The 21,758-nt window shown below is 41.8% G+C and overlaps 1 protein-coding gene across 3 annotated transcripts in view; it reads left to right on the top strand.

Moving 5' to 3' along the window:
• The window catches only part of LOC129828580 (choline O-acetyltransferase-like), a 32,646-nt gene extending 22,394 nt beyond the window's left edge, over positions 1 to 10,252 (top strand). For all 3 annotated transcript variants that reach the window (XM_055889626.1, XM_055889629.1, XM_055889625.1), the window contains exons 13-15: positions 5,088 to 5,150; positions 5,294 to 5,431; positions 5,877 to 10,252. In XM_055889626.1, the coding sequence (XP_055745601.1) occupies positions 5,088 to 5,150; positions 5,294 to 5,431; positions 5,877 to 6,176 (501 nt within the window). In that variant the 3' untranslated portion in view covers positions 6,177 to 10,252. The remainder of the gene's footprint in view (positions 1 to 5,087; positions 5,151 to 5,293; positions 5,432 to 5,876) is intronic.
• The last annotated feature ends 11,506 nt before the right edge of the window (positions 10,253 to 21,758 follow it).

A 21,758-nucleotide genomic window follows, 5' to 3' on the forward strand; every position in this document is an offset into this window, starting at 1 on the left:
GAGGAATGGAAGATTCGATATAGGCCGATAGTTTTTTATATTTTCCGGGTCAAGGTTTGGCTTTTTCAAGAGAGGCTTTATTACTGCCACTTTTAGTGAGTTTGGTACACATCCGGTGGATAGAGAGCCGTTTATTATGTTCAACATAGGAGGGACAAGCACATGAAGCAGCTCTTTCAGTAGTTTAGTTGGACTAGGATCCAGTATGCAGCTTGAAGGTTTAGAGGCCATGATTATTTTCATCATTGTGTCAAGAGATATAGTACTAAAAGACTTAAGTGTCTCTCCCGATCCCAGGCCCTGTCAGAGCTGTGCTAAGCTAAGCCCTGGAGGAATACGCAGATTTAAAGAGGAGTCCGTAATTTGCTTTCTAATGATCATGATCTTTTCCTCAAAGAAGTTCATAAAATGTATTAATGCTGAAGTGAAAGCCATCCTCTCTTGGGGAATGCTGCTTTTTAGTTAGCTTTGCGACAGTATCAAAAATACATTTAGGATTGTTCTTATTTTCCTCAATTAAGTTGGAAAAATAGGATGATCGAGCAGCAGTGAGGGCTCTTCGGTACTGCACGGTACTGTCTTTCCAAGCTAGTCGGAAGACTTCCAGTTTGGTGTGGCGCCATTTCCGTTCCAATTTCCTGGAAGCTTGCTTCAAAGCTCGGGTATTTTCTGTATACCAGGGAGCTAGTTTGTTATGACAATTGATTTTAGTTTTTAGGGGTGCAACTGCATCTAGGGTATTGCGCAAGGTTAAATTGAGTTCCTCAGTTATGTGGTTAACTGATTTTTGTCCTCTGACGTCCTTGGGTAGGCAGAAGGAGTCTGGAAGGGCATCAAGGAATTTTTGTGTTGTCTGAGAATTTATAGCACGACTTTTGATGCTCCTTGGTTGGGGTCTGAGCAGATTATTTGTTGCGATTGCAAACATAATAAAATGGTGGTCCGATAGTCCAGGATTATGAGGAAAAACATTAAGATCTACAACATTTATTCCATGGGACAAAACTAGGTCCAGAGTATGACTGTGGCAGTGAGTAGGTCCAGAGACATGTTGGACAAAACCCACTGAGTCGATGATGGCTCCGAAAGACTTTTGGAGTGGGTCTGTGGACTTCTCCATATGAATATTAAAATCACCAAAAATTAGAATATGATCTGCTATGACTACAAGGTCTGATAGGAATTCAGGAAACTCAGAGAGGAACGCTGTATATGGCCCAGGAGGCCTGTAAACAGTAGCTATAAAAAGTGATTGAATAGGCTGCATAGATTTCATGACTAGAAGCTCAAAAGACGAAAACGTCATTTTTTTTTTGTAAATTGAAATTTGCTATCGTAAATGTTAGCAACACCTCCGCCTTTGCGGGATGCACGGGGGATATGGTCACTAGTGTAACCAGGAGGTGAGGCCTCATTTAACACAGTAAATTCATCAGGCTTAAGCCATGTTTCAGTCAGGCCAATCACATCAAGATTATAATCAGTGATTAGTTCATTGACTATAACTGCCTTTGAAGTGAGGGATCTAACATTAAGTAACCCTATTTTGAGATGTGAGGTATCACGATCTCTTTCAATAATGGCAGGAATGGAGGAGGTCTTTATCCTAATGAGATTGCTAAGGCGAACACCGCCATGTTTAGTTTTGCCCAACCTCGGTCGAGGCACAGACACAGTCTCAATGGGGATGGCTGAGCAGACTACACTGACTATGCTAGTGGCAGACTCCACTAAGCTGGCAGGTTGGCTAACAGCCTGCTGCCTGGCCTGCACCCTATTTCATTGTGGAGCTAGAGGAGTTAGAGCCCTGTCTATGTTGGTAGATAAGATTAGGATTTGATTGCACATTAAACATTACAATACTGTAAAATACAATACACGATTACAATACAATACTGTAAAATACAATACACGATTACAATACAATACTGAAAATACAATACACGATTACAATACAATACTGTAAAATAGAATACACGATTACAATACAATACTGTAAAATACAATACACAATTACAATACAAAACTGTAAAATACAATACACGATTACAATACAATACTGTAAAATACAATACACGATTACAATACAATACTGTAAAATACAATACACGATTACAATACAATACTGTAAAATACAATACACAATTACAATACTATACTGTAAAATACAATACACAATTACAATACAATACTGTAAAATACAATACACAATTACAATACTACACTGTAAAATAGAATACACGATTACAATACTGTAAAATACAATACACGATTACAATACTGTAAAATACAATACACGAATACAATACTGTAAAATACGATACACGATTACAATACTATACTGTAAAATACAATACACGATTACAGTACAATACTGTAAAGTACAATACACGATTACAATACAATACTGAAAATACAATACACGATTACAATACAATACTGTAAAATAGAATACACGATTACAATACAATACTGTAAAGTACAATACACAATTACAATACAAAACTGTAAAATACAATACACGATTAGAATACAATACTGTAAAATAGAATACACGATTACAATACAATACTGTAAAATACAATACACAATTACAATACAAAACTGTAAAATACAATACACGATTACAATACGATTCCAATGGGTAGTTCCAAGTGTATAGACTGATGTGCAAACAGTGTAATGTACTCTAATTGACAGTACATACTACATTCAAAAGATCCCTTTTTGAAACATGTATCTTACATTTCTATTGGATTGAACTGGTTGATAAATGAGATACATAGAGAAGATATGTATCATTGGGTATTAAACCAATGTACTCATTATAGTTCACAGTACGTATCATTGGGTATTAAACCAACGTACTCATTATAGTTCACAGTATGTATCATTGGGTATTAAACCAACGTACTCATTATAGTTCACAGTAAACTTACATTTTTCGATCAATGTTTGTGTGGTGAAAAAATGTCTACAAACAAAATTAATGAACAATGAAAAGGGTTTGAATGTAAGACTGGCTGATTTCAGAAAATTCACCACACCCCCTTCAAATTAGTGGATTTGACTATTTCAGCCACACCCGTTCCTGACAGGTGTATAGAAATCGAGCACACAGCCATGCAATCTCCATAGACAAACATTGACAGTTGAGTGGTCCGAACTGAAGAGCTCAGTGACTTTCAATGCAGCAACGCCATAGGATGCCACCTTTCCAACAAGCCAGTTTGTCTAGTTTCTGCCCTGTTAGAGCTGCCCCCGGTCAACTGTAAGTGCTGTTATTGTGATGTGAAAAACTTCTAGGAGCAACAACGGCTCAGCCTTGAAGTGGTAGGCCACACAAGCTCACCAACGTCTATCCATCGGTTGCATCACTCACTACCGAGTTCCAAACTGCGTCTGGAAGCAACGTCAGCAGAAGAACTGTTCGTCGGGAGCTTCATGAAATGGGTTTCCATGGCTGAGCAGCTGCACACAAGCATAAAATCACCATCAGCAAAGCCAAGCCTCGGCTGGGATGGTGTAAAGCTCTCCGTCATTGGACTCTGGAACAGTGGAAATGCGTTGTCTGGAGTGATGAATTACACTTCACCATCTGGCAGTCCAACTGACAAATCTGGGTTTGGTGGATGACAGGAGAATGATACCTGCCCGAATTCAAAGTGCCAACTGTAAAGTTTGGTAGAGGAGGAATAATGGTCTGAGGCTGTTTTTCATGGGTTAGGCACCTTAGTTCCAGTGAAGGAAAATCTCAATGCTACAGCATACAATGACATTCTAGATGATTCTGTGCTGCCAACTGTGTGGCAACATTTTGGGGAAGGCCCTTTCCTGTTTCATCATGACAATGCCCCCTGCACAAAGTGAGGTCCATACAGAAATGGTTTGTCGAGGTCAGTGTGGAAGAACTTCACTGGCCTGCACAGAGCCCTGACCTTAACCCCATCTAACACCTTTGGGATTAATTGGAACGCCGACTGCGAGCCAGGCCTAATCGCCCAAGATCAGTGCCCAACCTCAGTAATGCTCTTGTGGCTGAATGGAAGCAAGTCCCTGCAGCAATGTTCCAACATCTAGTGGAAAGCCTTCCCAGAAGAGAGGAGGCTGTTATAGCAGCAATGTTCCAACATCTAGTGGAAAGCCTTCCCAGGAGAGAGGAGGCTGTTATAGCAGCAAGGTTCCAACATCTAGTGGAAAGCCTTCCCAGAAGAGAGGAGGCTGTTATAGCAGCAATGTTCCAACATCTAGTGGAATGACTTCCCAGAAGAGAGGAGGCTGTTATAGCAGCAATGTTCCAACATCTAGTGGAAAGCCTTCCCAGAAGAGAGGAGGCTGTTATAGCAGCAATGTTCCAACATCTAGTGGAAAGCCTTCCCAGAAGAGAGGAGGCTGTTATAGCAGCAATGTTCCAACATCTAGTGGAAAGCCTTCCCAGAAGAGTGGAGGCTGTTATAGCAGCAATGTTCCAACATCTAGTGGAAAGCCTTCCCAGAAGAGTGGAGGCTGTTATAGCAGCAATGTTCCAACATCTAGTGGAAAGCCTTCCCAGAAGAGTGGAGGCTGTTATAGCAGCAAAGGGGGGGACCAACTCCATGTTAATAATGTCCCTGATTTTAGAGATGTTTGATTTAGCAGGTGTCCACATACTTTTGGTCATGCGGTGTACTTGTGAAAACAGTACCAAAGCAATAAAATAATAAACTGTAAGAATTGAGTATACTTCATTCCAGCCATAAACACACAAACACACACACACACACACACACACACACAAACACACACACACACACACACACACACACACACACACACACACACACACACACACACACACACACACACACACACACACACACACACACACACACACACACACACACACACACACACACACACACACACACACCAAAGCAGCTGATCTCTCTACAGATTTGCAGCACTTGCAATCTATCATATGACTCATAACAGGTGAAATATGTTACTTTGTCTCTCTTTAGACAATGTTCAATGTGGGAGTATTATATTTAGCTTTTGAGACTAAATGCAATTATTAATTATGCTTTTGTTTTTATTCAATTTTACAGGATTCAGAAAAGATTAAACGATTGTGGGATGCGATTAATGCCCAGACAAATTCCACAATTGCAGTAAGTACGCGTGTTTGACTAAAACTATTCATTGTATTACGTTTATTTGATAAATGTTCTATTCATGAGGAACCTCTAACTTAAGTAGATTTAATACTTTAAGCTCTAAGGGTTCGTGATGTTTTTTTATTTTTATTTTGCAGGCTATTACAGGGATGGGAATAGACAATCACCTTCTAGGACTCAGAGAGATCTCCCAGGAGATCCATATGGAGGTGCCAGAGATCTTCACAGATGAAACCTATGTGGCCAGTAACCAGTTCATTCTCTCCACCAGTCAGGTATACCATCTAGTCGTCTCTTTGCTACGTGTCTATTGCTATTTTTATATTTTTATATATTTTTTAATTTCACCTTTTATTTAACCAGGTAGGCCAGTTGAGAACAAGTTCTCCTTTACAACTGCGACCTCCGGTCAAGATAAAGCATAGCAGTGTGAACAGACAACAACACAGAGTTACACATGGAGTAAACAATAAACAAGTCAATAACACAGTCTATTGCTATTACAGCCATGATAATAATAATAATAATAATAATAATAATAATAATAGTAATTACAAGAACATAATATTCTACCAATTGTGTTATAACTGTTTATTACATATATACAGTATCTATGAAGTAATCATTAACGGTTTATAAACTCCGTATAAATCCCTTGTTAAAGTACACCTGTGTATATCTTAAGTATATGTTGTATTATAACTGGTATACCTTCCTCAGGTCCCCACCACAGTGGAGATGTTCTGTTGCTATGGCCCGGTGGTTCCTAACGGTTACGGGTGCTGCTACAACCCGCAGGCAGACCACCTCCTCTTCAGCGTGACCAGTTTCCACGGCAGCACCGAGACCAGCTCGGCCGTTTTTATCAAGGCTCTGGACGAGGGCCTCGTAGAGATGAGGGATCTGTGCGAGAAGAGCAATAAGCCTCAGAGCGACACTGCCGCTGCCTCGAAGGCGGTTGAGAAAAGCCAAGGAGCTGGCAGCAAGCCTCTGAGCACACCTCAGAAAACAGGGAAATAAGTCATACTGAGGTATTATTACGGTGTCCATATTAGGACAGCCTCAGTAGTTACGCTCAACTCCCCACAGATTACGGTGTCCATATTAGGACAGCCTCAGTAGTTACGCTCAACTCCCCACAGATTACGGTGTCCATATTAGGACAGCCTCAGTAGTTACGCTCAACTCCCCACAGATTACGGTGTCCATATTAGGACAGCCTCAGTAGTTACGCTCAACTTCCCACAGATTACGGTGTCCATATTAGGACAGCCTCAGTAGTTACGCTCAACTCCCCACAGATTACGGTGTCCATATTAGGACAGCCTCAGTAGTTACGCTCAACTCCCCACAGATTACGGTGTCCATATTAGGACAGCCTCAGTAGTTACGCTCAACTTCCCACAGATTACGGTGTCCATATTAGGACAGCCTCAGTAGTTACGCTCAACTTCCCACAGATTACGGTGTCCATATTAGGACAGCCTCAGTAGTTACGCTCAACTCCCCACAGATTACGGTGTCCATATTAGGACAGCCTCAGTAGTTACGCTCAACTCCCCACAGATTACGGTGTCCATATTAGGACAGCCTCAGTAGTTACGCTCAACTTCCCACAGATTACGGTGTCCATATTAGGACAGCCTCAGTAGTTACGCTCAACTTCCCACAGATTACGGTGTCCATATTAGGACAGCCTCAGTAGTTACGCTCAACTTCCCACAGATTACGGTGTCCATATTAGGACAGCCTCAGTAGTTACGCTCAACTTCCCACAGATTACGGTGTCCATATTAGGACAGCCTCAGTAGTTACGCTCAACTTCCCACAGATTACGGTGTCCATATTAGGACAGCCTCAGTAGTTACGCTCAACTCCCCACAGATTACGGTGTCCATATTAGGACAGCCTCAGTAGTTACGCTCAACTCCCCACAGATTACGGTGTCCATATTAGGACAGCCTCAGTAGTTACGCTCAACTTCCCACAGATTACGGTGTCCATATTAGAACAGCCTCAGTAGTTACGCTCAACTCCCCACAGATTACGGTGTCCATATTAGGACAGCCTCAGTAGTTACGCTCAACTCCCCACAGATTACGGTGTCCATATTAGGACAGCCTCAGTAGTTACGCTCAACTTCCCACAGATTACGGTGTCCATATTAGGACAGCCTCAGTAGTTACGCTCAACTTCTGACACGCGTCCAGGTATGTCGTGAAAGTAGTGTTAGCGCTCGTTGTCCTCTGTGTATATTTTGGTGTTTGTGCGATGAAGTCGATGTTTTTCCGACTTTATCTCTCGAGTCAATTTGAATTATTAACTATGTAACAATGTACATACAACTAATATGGAAGGAAACATATAGATGTAGAAAATACGATGTAGATGTTCTCATTCACCATTGCTACCCGGGTGGGAGTCTAGACAGAGCATAGCTCACCGGTCTGGTAATAGGGAACTAAAGACATGCCTGATATTTCAGTAATGTAGTGACGAACAGCTCCTCTTCACCCAGAGAATGAATGAACTTACTCCTAAATGATCTCAGCGTACTGTTTATTCAGCTTTGTCGAAACAACAACTCCTAAATATATACCGGAATATATTGTTATCAATATATTCACATTTATAGTGCAAACATTGATCATATTGTAACTAATGGGGTTCAAGTCCGGACAGCAACCTAACCCATAGGGAAAGAGCAGACGTAGGAACTAGGTTTAAAGATCATCACTATAATGATGCTGCCAAAGAGGGATATCTATCTAGTAAAGCCTACAGCAGGGCTCTCCAACCCTGTTCCTGGAGAGATACCGTCCTGTAGATTTTAACTCCAACCCTGTTCCTAGAGAGATACCCTCCTGTGGGTTTTAACTCCAACCCTGTTCCTAGAGAGAGACCCTCCTGTAGGTTTTAACTCCAACCCTGTTCCTAGAGCGATACCCTCCTGTGGGTTTTAACTCCAACCCTGTTCCTAGAGAGATACCCTCCTGTAGGTTTTAACTCCAACCCTGTTCCTGGAGAGATACCATCCTGTAGGTTTAAACTCCAACCCTGTTCCTGGAGAGAGACCCTCCTGTAGGTTTAAACTCCAACCCTGTTCCTGGAGAGAGACCCTCCTGTAGGTTTAAACTCCAACCCTGTTCCTGGAGAGATACCCTCCTGTAGGTTTTAACTCCAACCCTGTTCCTGGAGAGATACCCTCCTGTAGGTTTTAACTGCAACCCTGTTCCTGGAGAGATACCCTCCTGTAGGTTTTAACACCAACCCTGTTCCTGGAGAGATACCATCCTGTAGGTTTTAACTCCAACCCTGTTCCTAGAGCGATACCCTCCTGTAGGTTTTAACTCCAACCCTGTTCCTGGAGAGATACCCTCCTGTAGGTTTTAACTCCAACCCTGTTCCTGGAGAGATACCCTCCTGTAGGTTTTAACTCCAACCCTGTTCCTGGAGAGATACCATCCTGTAGGTTTTATCTCCAACCCTGTTCCTGGAGAGATACCCTCCTGTAGGTTTTATCTCCAACCCTGTTCCTGGAGAGATACCATACTGTAGGTTTTATCTCCAACCCTGTTCCTGGAGAGATACCATCCTGTAGGTTTTATCTCCAACCCTGTTCCTGGAGAGATACCGACCTGTAGGTTTTAACTCCAACCCTGTTGGAGTGTAAATCTGTTCAGAGGTGCTAAGTACTCTCGGCCGGCAAACACTACCGGTTTGTCCGTGCCTTTAAACTTGAGACGGATATGTTTACCGTACAGTATTTCTGAGGTATTTCCACAGGTATAGCTAGTATAGATTCTGCGCAATATTCAGTACTATCTCATACTGTCTCAAACTGCTTTAGACTGTCTCATACTGTTTCATACTGCTTCATACGGTCTCATACTGCTTCATACTGTCTCATACTGTCTCATATTGCTTCATACTGTCTCATACTGTCTCATACTGCTTCATACGGTCTCATACTGCTTCATACTGTCTCATACTGTCTCATACTGCTTCATACTGTCTCATACTGTCTCATACTGCTTCATATAGTCTCATACTGCTTCATACTGTCTCATACTGTCTCATACTGCTTCATACTGTCTCATACTGCTTCATACTGTCTCATACTGCTTCATACTGTCTCATACTGTCTCATACTGCTTCATACTGTCTCATACTGTCTCATACTGCTTCATACGGTCTCATACTGCTTCATACTGTCTAACTACTGTCTCATACTGCTTCATACTGTCTCATACTGTCTCATACTGTCTCATACTGCTTCATACTGTCTCATACTGTCTCATACGGTCTCATACGGTTTCATACTGTCTCATACTGTCTCATACTGCTTCATACTGTCTCATACTGCTTCATACTGTCTCATACTGTCTCATACTGTCTCATACTGCTTCATACTGTCTCATACTGCTTCATACTGCTTCATACTGTCTCATACTGTCTCATACTGCTTCATACTGCTTCATACTGTCTCATACTGCTTCATACTGTCTCATACTGCTTCATACTGTTTAATCTCTGAAGGTAAATTGTCAATTGGATGTGGTGATTCTGTGGAAGAAGTTGTTCTTAACGGGTTGTGTGAATTATGCAGATGAATAGGAATGTATTATTGGTGTTGATGTGCTGCTTGTTGAGGATTTCCAAATGGCACCCTATTCCCTTTATAGTGCACTTCTTTTGACATGGGTCCATAGGGCTCTGGTCTGAAGTAGTGCACTATATAGGGAATAGGGTGCCATTTGGCATTCAGTCTTTCTTTCCTCTCAGCCTAATGTGTGGTTCCACTCATTTAATAGAAACTACAGGAAGTCTGTAGCTATTCATGTTAATAATTTACGAAAAAAAATTAAAAGCCTATTTATTTTTGTAGCTAAATACATACATTTATTTTCATCAGAAAATCTACATGATGTCTACACTTTAATTGTATTGTATGAGATATATTTGTGAGAATATATTGTAACCTTAAATTGTATTGTATGAGATATATTTATGAGAATATATTGTAACCTTGTGCTGTGTAGAGAATACTGCTATAAAGATTATTTATGTCCTGAAATAAAATGGAGTCCAAAATATCACGTGTGGCTATCTTCTCCAAGGGAATAACACACTTAAATTCCTAGGTCTATCCTCAGCTGTGAATGGGGGTGCAAGAGAGCGTGGGGCCAGTAACCCAAAAGTTGCTGGGTCGAATCCCACAGCCGACTAGGTCAAAGTGCCATTGAGCAAGGCAGTTAACCCTAATTGCGCCTGTAAGACGTGCTGAATAAGAATTTTCTGCTAAATGACTAAAATGTAAACAATGATATATGAACATAAAAGTACTGCACTATATAGGGTGCTACTTGGAATACAATCAGTTAAATGTACAGTATCTGAAGGTCTGGGTACACTATACTGTAATAAGTCTCTCTAATGAACGTCTACGTGTCAAGTACCACACTAATTGGACCTAAAACAACCAGCCTGTTTTGCCTGAGTCAATCTGTGTGTATTAAACAGCCACATATCCAACCCCATAGAAAAAAAACAATAACTAGAATAGACATCCATTCATGGGTACACTCAAAATGGCCGCCGGTTTCACCCATCACAGAACATTGACATTCCTTTCTACTAATTCTAATTCTATGTCTAACTCACTCTATACAGCAGATGGCTTGGTTCCGCTGGCATCTGATTGGGTCTTTAGGGAGACAGCTGAATTGTATTCTCCATTGGTTAAACCACTGAACCAAGGCAGCCAAGTCCCCCACATAACCACCCAGTGTTTAGTCAGGCTTCAACGACCTAGCTGGGCCAATTAGGTTTCTCATTATTTTATGTGAGCGAGATACACACACTGTGAAACTTTACTTCACATTAGTAAAACAGACAAGTTGACTAGGACTCATAGTATCTAATCTGGCATGCTCTAGTACTGGAGACTAGAACTCATAGTATCTAATCTGGTATGCTCTAGTACTGGAGACTAGGACTCATAGTATCTAATCTGGTATGCTCTGGTACTGGAGACTATGACTCATAGTATCTAATCTGGTATGCTCTGGTCTGGTACTGGAGACTAGGACTCATAGTATCTAATCTGGCATGCTCTAGTACTGGAGACTATGACTCATAGTATCTAATCTGGTATGCTCTAGTACTGGAGACTAGGACTTATAGTATCTAATCTGGTATGCTCTAGTACTGGAGACTAGGACTCATAGTATCTAATCTGGTATGCTGCAGTACTGGAGACTAGGACTCATAGTATCTAATCTGGTATGTTCTAGTACTGGAGACTAGGACTCATAGTATCTAATCTGGTATGCTGCAGTACTGGAGACTAGGACTCATAGTATCTAATCTGGTATGCTGCAGTACTGGAGACTAGGACTCATAGTATCTAATCTGGTATGCTGCAGTACTGGAGACTAGGACTCATAGTATCTAATCTGGTATGCTCTGGCTTTGCAATTGTCATCCTCTACCAAATGATCTGTTGACTAGGCAGCCGTTGACCAGACCAGACCAGACTAGTCCAGACCAGTCCAGACCCAGTCCAGACCAGACCAGACCAGACTAGTCCAGACCAGTCCAGACCCAGTCCAGACCAGACCCAGTCCAGACCCAGTCCAGACCAATCCAGACCAGACCCAGTCCAGACCAGACCCAGTCCAGACCAGACCCAGTCCAGACTCAGTCCAGACCAATCCAGACCAGACCCAGTCCAGTCCAGTCCAGTCCAGTCCAGTCCAGACGAACTTGGACAGGTTGGGATCGATGGTTGTAGGAAGCCCACCTGTGTGTGTGTGATGGGAACATCAGTGCTGATCGGTGTCTGACACGCAGCAGACTGAGAGACAGGCTCACCTGCTGACTGCTATTGACTGACTGGAGCCCTATTGGTTATGTGTCCCCCCTGTTAGGAGACAGGGTGCTGTTGTGGTTCAGTTAAGACACCGTCCTATAGAGGACTGGAGAGGAGAGGAGAGGAGAGGAGAGAGGGGAGAGGAGAAGAGAGGAGAAGAGAGGAGAGGAGAGGAGAAGAGAGGAGAGGAGAGGAGAGGAGAGGAAAGGAGAGGAGAGGAGAGGAGAGGAGAAGAGAGGAGAGGAGAGGAGAGAGGAGAGGAGAGGAGAGGAGAGGAGAGGAGAGGAGAGGAGAGGAGAGGAGAGGAAAGGAGAGGAGGGGAAAGGAGAGGAGAGGAGAGGAGAGGAGAGGAGAGGAGAGGAGAGGAGAGGAGGACATTTTTTAAATGTATATTTTTTAATTGCATTTAGCAGACACAGTTATCCAAAGAGACGAACACAGAACTACAGGAATAGAACCTAAAACCCTGCTGCTCTGACAGCAAACCCTGCTAACCCTGCTGCTCTGACCGCACATTTCTATGTCTATCTCTGAGAGACAGACACTGCAAACACAGCACTGTTCTATTCTATTTTATTTTACGGTCTCAGACAGGATAAGAAACTAGACTAGATCAACCGCCAAGCCCCACACACGCTTTGCAAAGTAGGTCCATAGTGCCTATTTATTCAGTAGGCTAATAATCCCTGGTCATCCTTAGTACGGTATTCAGAGATGGCATGTTGTAATAGCTAATTCCCTCTATCAGTGTCACCTTCTTTTAATTGAGCATTCGCTCACGGATCAAAAAATAATATCCACAAGTAAAGCCCATGAATCCATTCAACGGGCAATTATCACGTTTCATACCAACCATAACTATAACTGTCAATTAAATACGTTGTTCAAGACGTCGCTGAAAAGGAAACTGGGCATTACATTTTTATTTCCTTCCGGAAATGAATCTAGAATTGAATCCCAAATGGCACCCTATTCCCTATTTAGTGCACTACTTTTGACCAGAGCTGTATGGGCCCTAGTCAAAAGTAGTGCACTACATAGGGAATAGTGTGCCATTTAGAATGCATACCGTAGATAGAAAACAATCTCACACAGAAGCCTTGTGTTTCAGGTATTGAGACAATTCAGTCTGTGACATTTAAAAGTCAATTCAAAGAAAAATAACACCGTCTAGTAACACTACACTGTCATTCTTAAAAATGTTTAAATTAAGCCAGACTATGGCTGTCTGTTTTCCTCACTAAAAGATCGTGATAATAACCTGCCTGGCATTTCTGAAGAGGAAAGAGGTTCAAATCGGACTCAGTTTTCACACAACGTCTCAAAGCCTAATTGGGTAAGAAGTGAAGGCCTATTAACTAATAGCTCTCTGTTACAGTTTCATGCCAGGAAAGAGCTGAGACAAGGCTTTGCGTCCCAAATGCCATCCTATTCCCTATATAGTGCACTACTTTTGACCAGAGCCTTATGGGTAATGTAGTGAACTAAATAAGGAGTAGGATGTTGCTTGGGAAGCAGACAGAAATCCTGGTTGGAGGATCTGCAAACCTTTGTTATGGAAGGAGACATACACAGTTTGAGATGATATTTCACAATGTTGCATTCTACGGTTATAGAAACACTTCTGCTCAGTGTGATAGTATTATACTGTTTCGTTATGGTATGACAAGGCAAGATGAGGTACAGTATATTTTATTTAATCAGTGGAGGCTCCTCAGAGGAGGACGAGGAGGACCATCCCCCCTCGGTGAATTTCATTAAAAATAAAAATTGTGAAATCATTTTTAGATAAAACTCTACTAAATATATTCACGTCACCAAATAATTGATAAAAACTCACTGTTTTGCAATGAAGGTCTACAGTAGCCTCAACAGCCCTCTGTAGGATAGCACCATGGTGTACCCGGAGGACAGCTAGGTTCCGTCTTCCTCTACATTGACATCAATACAAAACCTAGGAAGCTCATAGTTCTCACCCCCTTCCATAGACTTACACAGTAATAATGACAACTTTAGGAGGACGTCCTCCAAACTATCAGAGCTCTTGCAACCTGAACTGACATGTTGTCCACCCAATCAAAGGATCAGAGAATGATTCTCGTACTGAAAGCATATGCTACAGCTAGCTAGCACCGCAGTGCATAAAATATGGCGAGTAGTTGACTCAAAGAGAGAGAAAGACAATAGTTTAACAGGAGAAGCAAGATAGAGAGGGAGAGCGAGAGAGTGCTAGCTATATTTCGTAGTATTTCTTTCACTTTAACTTACGTAGCTAGCTAGCTAGTTTAGCCTACTCAAACACCCGGCTCAAACAGATATGCTATGGTTATCTAACACTAGAACTCTTCCAAGTCAAGTTAAGCTTTTGGTTGTATTCCTTTATTGCCACTGGGGCCAGCTGGTGTAACTGCTAAACTGTATGCTGACTGTACACTGTACTGCGTGATTGTAGTGGGTTTGCTAATGCATTAGTTCTATTAGCTATGTTGACTATGACTTCAGATAATATGGTGACAACCATGTAGGGTGTAGCGGTTAGCGGTTATGATATGAAGGTTTGACTTGTAAAAGGTTTTTTTCGCCTTGTCACAGACAGCTGATGTTTTGTGCACTGATGTCCAAAACTGAAAGGAACAGGTAAGAGAGGAGGAGAGCACGTGGATGTGAGAAGGCAGTACAACGAGCAAAGTGATCATGCTGTTTGTATGTGGCTGCGATGAAAGGGATCTGTGTTTGCGTGTGATCAGGGGTGTATTCATTCTGCCGATTCTGTTGAAAAACATGTTTCTTAAACGGAAGCAAATGTAACGAAACGGGAGATAAACATATCTCAATTTGTCCAATAGAAACTCTCGGTTACAACTGTTGTGCTAATGATTAAACCCTAGATCAGCTAGCTGCAGGCAAGAGTGTGCAAGGCGCTATTAAATTGATTCCAAAAGATCTCTCAACCTGTGCAGCTACGTTGTAATCTATGATTCATAGGCTAGGTTGTAGCGACCTCGTGATGGGTACAGGGAACATTTTAGTATCATGTAGTAGCGTAAACCTATCGATGCTACGTTGAGCTGGGTTTAATATAAATATGGCCATGCTCCTAAGAAAACATATCGTTCTCCATCATCTTAAACAACACCGACCGCCACTGTATTTCATATTATAATTAATACCAAAAAAAAGCAACATGCAACAATTTTAAAGGTTTAATCAGTGAATTGAAATAAATGAATCCGGTCCTAATCTATGGATTTCACATGACTGGGAACGCAGATATGCATTTTCTGCCTCCACTCTAGTGTAAAATGTATCGTTTTCTCTCCATAGATGGCTTCCTTCCTGTTTTTATCAAATACATGCCCTTTACCATCCATCTGGTCCTTTGTACACTGAACAAAAATCTAAAACAAAACATGCAACAACTTCAACGATTTCACTGAGTTACAGTTCATATCAGGTTATAAATTCATTAGGTCCTAATCTATGGACTTCACATGACTGGGAACGCAGATATGCATCTGTTGGTCACAGAGGGGCGTGGATCAGAAAACCAGTCAGTCTCTGGTGTGACCCCCATTTGCCTCATGCAGCGTGACACATCTCCTTCGCATAGAGTTGATCAGGCTGTTGATTGTGGCCTGCAGAACGCTGTCCCACTCCTCTTCAATGGCTGTGAGAAGTTGCTGGATATTGGCGGGAACTGGAACACGCTGTCCTACACGTCGATCCAGAGCATCCCAAACATGCTCAATGGACATTTTCTGCTTCCAAGAATTGTGCACAGATTCTTGCGACATGTGGACGTCATGTGGATGAAATATGAGGTGATGGTGGTGGATAAATGGCACAAAAGTGGGCCTCAGCATCTCGTCACAGTATCTCTGTGCATTTAAATTGCAATCAATAAAATGCAATTGTGTTTGTTGTCCGTAGTTTATGCCTGCCCATACCATAATCCCACCGCCATCATCGGTCACTATGTTCACAAAATTGACATCAGCAAATTGCTCGCCCACACGACGCCATACGACGTCTGCGGTTGTGAGGCCGGTTGGATGTACTGCCAAATTCTCTAAAACTACTTTGAAGGCGGCTTATGGTAGAGAAATTAACATTAAATTCTCTGGCAATATCTCTGGTAGACATTCCTGCATTCAGCATACCAATTGTACGCTACCTCAACACTTGAGGCATCTGCGTCATTGTGTTGTGTGACAAAACTGCACATTTTAGAGTGGCCTTTTTTTGTCACCCAGCTCAAGGTCCACCTTTGTAATGATCATGCTGTTTAATCAGCTTCTTGATATGCCACACCTGTCATGTGGATGGGATTATCTTGGCAAAGGAGAAATGCTCACTAACAGGGATATAAACAAATTTGTGAACAACATTTGAGAGAAAGCATTTCTGGGATCTTTTATTTCAGCTCATGAAACATGAAAATACAAAAAAATAAGAAAAATGTATAAATATGTACAAACATTCCTAAAGACTTTAACGCAACATGTGGCAAGTGTAATTATATCAACTGTAATCCAAACTAAATATCTTTTGCTGCATATCAACTGTAATCCAAACCAAATATTTTCTGCTGCATATCAACTGTAATCCAAACCAAATATTTTCTGCTGCATATCAACTGTAATCCAAACCAAATATCTTCTGCTGCATATCAACTGTAATCCAAACCAAATATCTTCTGCTGCATATCAACTGTAATCCAAACCAAATATCTTCTGCTGCATATCAACTGTAATCCAAACCAAATATTTTCTGCTCTATATCAACTGTAATCCAAACCAAATATCTTCTGCTGCATATCAACTGTAATCCTAACCAAATATCTTCTGCTGCATATCAACTGTAATCCAAACCAAATATCTTCTGCTGCATATCAACTGTAATCCAAACCAAATATCTTCTGCTGCATATCAACTGTAATCCAAACCAAATATTTTCTGCTCTATATCAACTGTAATCCAAACCAAATATTTTATGCTGCCTATCAACTGTAATCCAAACCAAATATCTTCTGCTGCATATCAACTGTAATCCAAACCAAATATTTTCTGCTGCATATCAACTGTAATCCAAACCAAATATTTTCTGCTGCATATCAACTGTAATCCAAACCAAATATCTTCTACTGCATATCAACTGTAATCCAAACCAAATATCTTCTGCTGCATATCACCTGTAATCCAAACCAAATATCTTCTGCTGCATATCAACTGTAATCCAAACCAAATATCTTCTGCTGCATATCAACTGTAATCCAAACCAAATATCTTCTGCTGCATATCAACTGTAATCCAAACCAAATATATTCTGCTGCATATCAACTGTAATCCAAACCAAATATTTTCTGCTGCATATCAACGTGAATCCAAACCAAATATATTCTGCTGCATATCAACTGTAATTCAAACCAAATATCTTCTGCTGCATATCAACTGTAATCCAAACCAAATATCTTCTGCTGCATATCAACTGTAATCCAAACCAAATATCTTCTGCTGCATATCAACTGTAATCCAAACCAAATATCTTCTGCTGCATATCAACTGTAATCCAAACCAAATATCTTCTGCTGCATATCAACTGTAATCCAAACCAAATATCTTCTGCTGCATATCAACTGTAATCCTAACCAAATATTTTCCGCTCTATATCAACTGTAATCCAAACCAAATATCTTCTGCTGCATATCAACTGTAATCCAAACCAAATATCTTCTGCTGCATATCAACTGTAATCCAAACCAAATATCTTCTGCTGCATATCAACTGTAATCCAAACCAAATATCTTCTGCTGCATATCAACTGTAATCCAAACCAAATATTTTCTGCTGCATATCAACTGTAATCCAAACCAAATATTTTCTGCTGCATATCAACTGTAATCCAAACCAAATATCTTCTACTGCATATCAACTGTAATCCAAACCAAATATCTTCTGCTGCATATCACCTGTAATCCAAACCAAATATCTTCTGCTGCATATCAACTGTAATCCAAACCAAATATCTTCTGCTGCATATCAACTGTAATCCAAACCAAATATCTTCTGCTGCATATCAACTGTAATCCAAACCAAATATATTCTGCTGCATATCAACTGTAATCCAAACCAAATATTTTCTGCTGCATATCAACGTGAATCCAAACCAAATATATTCTGCTGCATATCAACTGTAATTCAAACCAAATATCTTCTGCTGCATATCAACTGTAATCCAAACCAAATATCTTCTGCTGCATATCAACTGTAATCCAAACCAAATATCTTCTGCTGCATATCAACTGTAATCCAAACCAAATATCTTCTGCTGCATATCAACTGTAATCCAAACCAAATATCTTCTGCTGCATATCAACTGTAATCCAAACCAAATATCTTCTGCTGCATATCAACTGTAATGCAAACCAAATATATTCTGCTGCATATCAACTGTAATCCAAACCAAATATCTTCTGCTGCATATCAACTGTAATGCAAACCAAATATATTCTGCTGCATATCAACTGTAATCCAAACCAAATATTTTCTGCTGCATATCAACTGTAATCCAAACGGTAATACTGTAAAATGTATCTAAACAGTGCTGGCGACTCGTGATTCATATCCTGATTGTTAGATCAATAACCAATTTGAGGGTTGACATGGTGGACTGGCTCCAAATTGCAGGCCATGCTTAGACATGGGGTGTAAATCTTACCCTGTTGGACGAGTTGCAGGACAGGGCTGTCACCGGAGTGATTTATACTTGTGTGTTTATATACACTACCGTTTAAAAGTTTGGGGTCACTCAGGAATGTCCTTGTTTTGGGAGGAAAAGCAATTTTTTTTGTCCATTAAAATAACATTAAATTGATCATTAATACAGTGTAGACATTGTTAATGCTGTAAATGACTATTGTAGCTGGAAACGGCAGATTTTTTACGGAATATCTACATAGGCGTACAGAGGCCCATTATCAGCAACCATCACTCCTGTGTTTCAATGGCACGTTGTGTTAGCTAATCCAAGTTTATAATTTTAAAAGGATAATTGATCTTTAGAAAACCCTTTTGCAATTATGTTAGCACAGCTGAAAACTTTTGTACTGATTAAATAAGCAATAAAACTGTCCTTCTTTAGACTAGTTGAGTATCTGGAGAATCAGCATTTGTGGGTTCGATTACAGGCTCAAAATGGCCAGAAACAATGAACTTCTGAAACTCGTCAATCTATTCTTGTTCTGAGAAATGAAGGCTATTCCATGCAAGAAATTGCCAATAAACTGAAGATCTCGTACAACGCTGTGTACTACTCCCTTCACAGAACAGCGCAAACTGGCTCGAACCAGAATAGAAAGAGTGGGAGGCCCCGGTGCACAACTGAGCAAGAGGACAAGTACATTAGAGTGTCTAGTTTGAGAAACAGACGCCTCACAAGTACTCATCTGGCAGCTTCATTAAATAGTACCCGCAAAACACCAGTCTCAACGTCAACAGTGAAGAGGCGACTCCGGGATGCTGACATTCAGTTTTTCAGCTCTGTTAACATAATTGCAAAAGGGCTTTCTAATGATCAATTAGCCTTTTAAAATGACAAACTTGGATTAGCTAACACAATGTGCCATTGGAACACAGAAGTGATGGTTGCTGATAATGGGCCTCTGTACGCCTACGTAGATATTCCATTAAAAAAAATCTGCCGTTTCCAGCTACAATAGTCATTTACAACATTAACAATGTCGACACTGTATTTCTGATCAATTTGATGTTATTTGAACGGGGAAAAAAAGGTGCTTTTCTTTCAAAAACAAGGACATTTCTATGTGAGCCCAACATTTTGAACGGTGTGTACGTGGCGTGAGGCAGAGCTCTGTGTCATCAGCAGGAAGGGCCCCAGCAGAGCTCTGATTAGGAAGGAGATAAGAACCCCTAATGAGGGACACACTAGCATCTTCATCCTCATCATCGTCATAATTATCATCATCATATCATTTCAAAGTTTAACGGTTGTGGACACAGATATGCAGATGTTTCAGTCCAGTAGTAATATCTACAAAACAATACATCATCCAAAAAGTTAAAAGAAATTAAGAAATATCAGAAAGAGCAATGAAAAGGTGTGTACAGCGAATACAGTATGTACATATGAAGCGGACAGCAGCAGTTATATAGGATCAACCATGACTAGAATACAGTATTATACATATGAAGTGGACAGCAGCAGGTATATAGAAAGAACCAGGACTAGAATACAGTATTATACATATGAAGTGGACAGCAGTAGTTATATAGGATGAACCAGGACTAGAATACAGCATGCAGTGGACAGCAGTAGTTATATAAGATGAACCAGGACTAGAATACAGTATATACATATGAAGTTGGTAAAACAGTATGTAAACATTATTAAAGTGTTATTCCATGTCTATGTATAGAGGGCAGCAGTCTCGCAGGGTAGAGTTCCGGGTGATAGCCAGCATGTAACAGTCACTAGGTTCAGGGCAGGGTACTGGGGCGGAGGCTAGTAACAGTCACTAGGTTCAGGGCAGGGTACTGGGGCGGAGGCTAGTAACAGTCACTAGGTTCAGGGCAGGGTACTGGGGCGGAGGCTAGTAACAGTCACTAGGTTCAGGGCAGGGTACTGGGGCGGAGGCTAGTAACAGTCACTAAGGTTCAGGGCAGGGTACTGGGGCGGAGGCTAGTAACAGTCACTAAGGTTCAGGCTAGGGTACTGGGGCGGAGGCTAGTAACAGTCACTAGGTTCAGGGCAGGGTACTGGGCGGAGGCTAGTAACAGTCACTAAGGTTCAGGGCAGGGTACTGGGGCGGAGGCTAGTAACATTCACTAGGTTCAGGGCAGGGTACTGGGGCGGAGGCTAGTAACAGTCACTAAGGTTCAGGGCAGGGTACTGGGGCGGAGGCTAGTAACAGTCACTAAGGTTCAGGGCAGGGTACTGGGGCGGAGGCTAGTAACAGTCACTAGGTTCAGGGCAGGGTACTGGGGCGGAGGCTAGTAACAGTCACTAGGTTCAGGGCAGGGTACTGGGGCGGAGGCTAGTAACAGTCACTAGGTTCAGGGCAGGGTACTGGGGCGGAGGCTAGTAACAGTCACTAGGTTCAGGGCAGGGTACTGGGGCGGACGCTAGTAACAGTCACTAGGTTCAGGGCAGGGTACTGGGGCGGAGGCTAGTAACAGTCACTAAGGTTCAGGGCAGGGTACTGGGGCGGAGGCTAGTAACAGTCACTAGGTACTGGGGCGGAGTACTGGGGCGGAGGCTAGTAACAGTCACTAGGTTCAGGGCAGGGTACTGGGGCGGAGGCTAGTAACAGTCACTAGGTTCAGGGCAGGGTACTGGGGCGGAGGCTAGTAACAGTCACTAGGTTCAGGGCAGGGTACTGGGGCGGACGCTAGTAACAGTCACTAGGTTCAGGGCAGGGTACTGGGGCGGAGGCTAGTAACAGTCACTAAGGTTCAGGGCAGGGTACTGGGGCGGAGGCTAGTAACAGTCACTAGGTACTGGGGCGGAGTACTGGGGCGGAGGCTAGTAACAGTCACTAAGGTTCAGGGCAGGGTACTGGGGCGGAGGCTAGTAACAGTCACTAGGTTCAGGGCAGGGTACTGGGGCGGAGGCTAGTAACAGTCACTAGGTTCAGGGCAGGGTACTGGGGCGGAGGCTAGTAACAGTCACTAAGGTTCAGGGCAGGGTACTGGGGCGGAGGCTAGTAACAG

The sequence above is a fragment of the Salvelinus fontinalis genome, chromosome 30, assembly GCF_029448725.1.
Source record: "Salvelinus fontinalis isolate EN_2023a chromosome 30, ASM2944872v1, whole genome shotgun sequence".
Classification (NCBI taxonomy): domain Eukaryota; kingdom Metazoa; phylum Chordata; class Actinopteri; order Salmoniformes; family Salmonidae; genus Salvelinus; species Salvelinus fontinalis.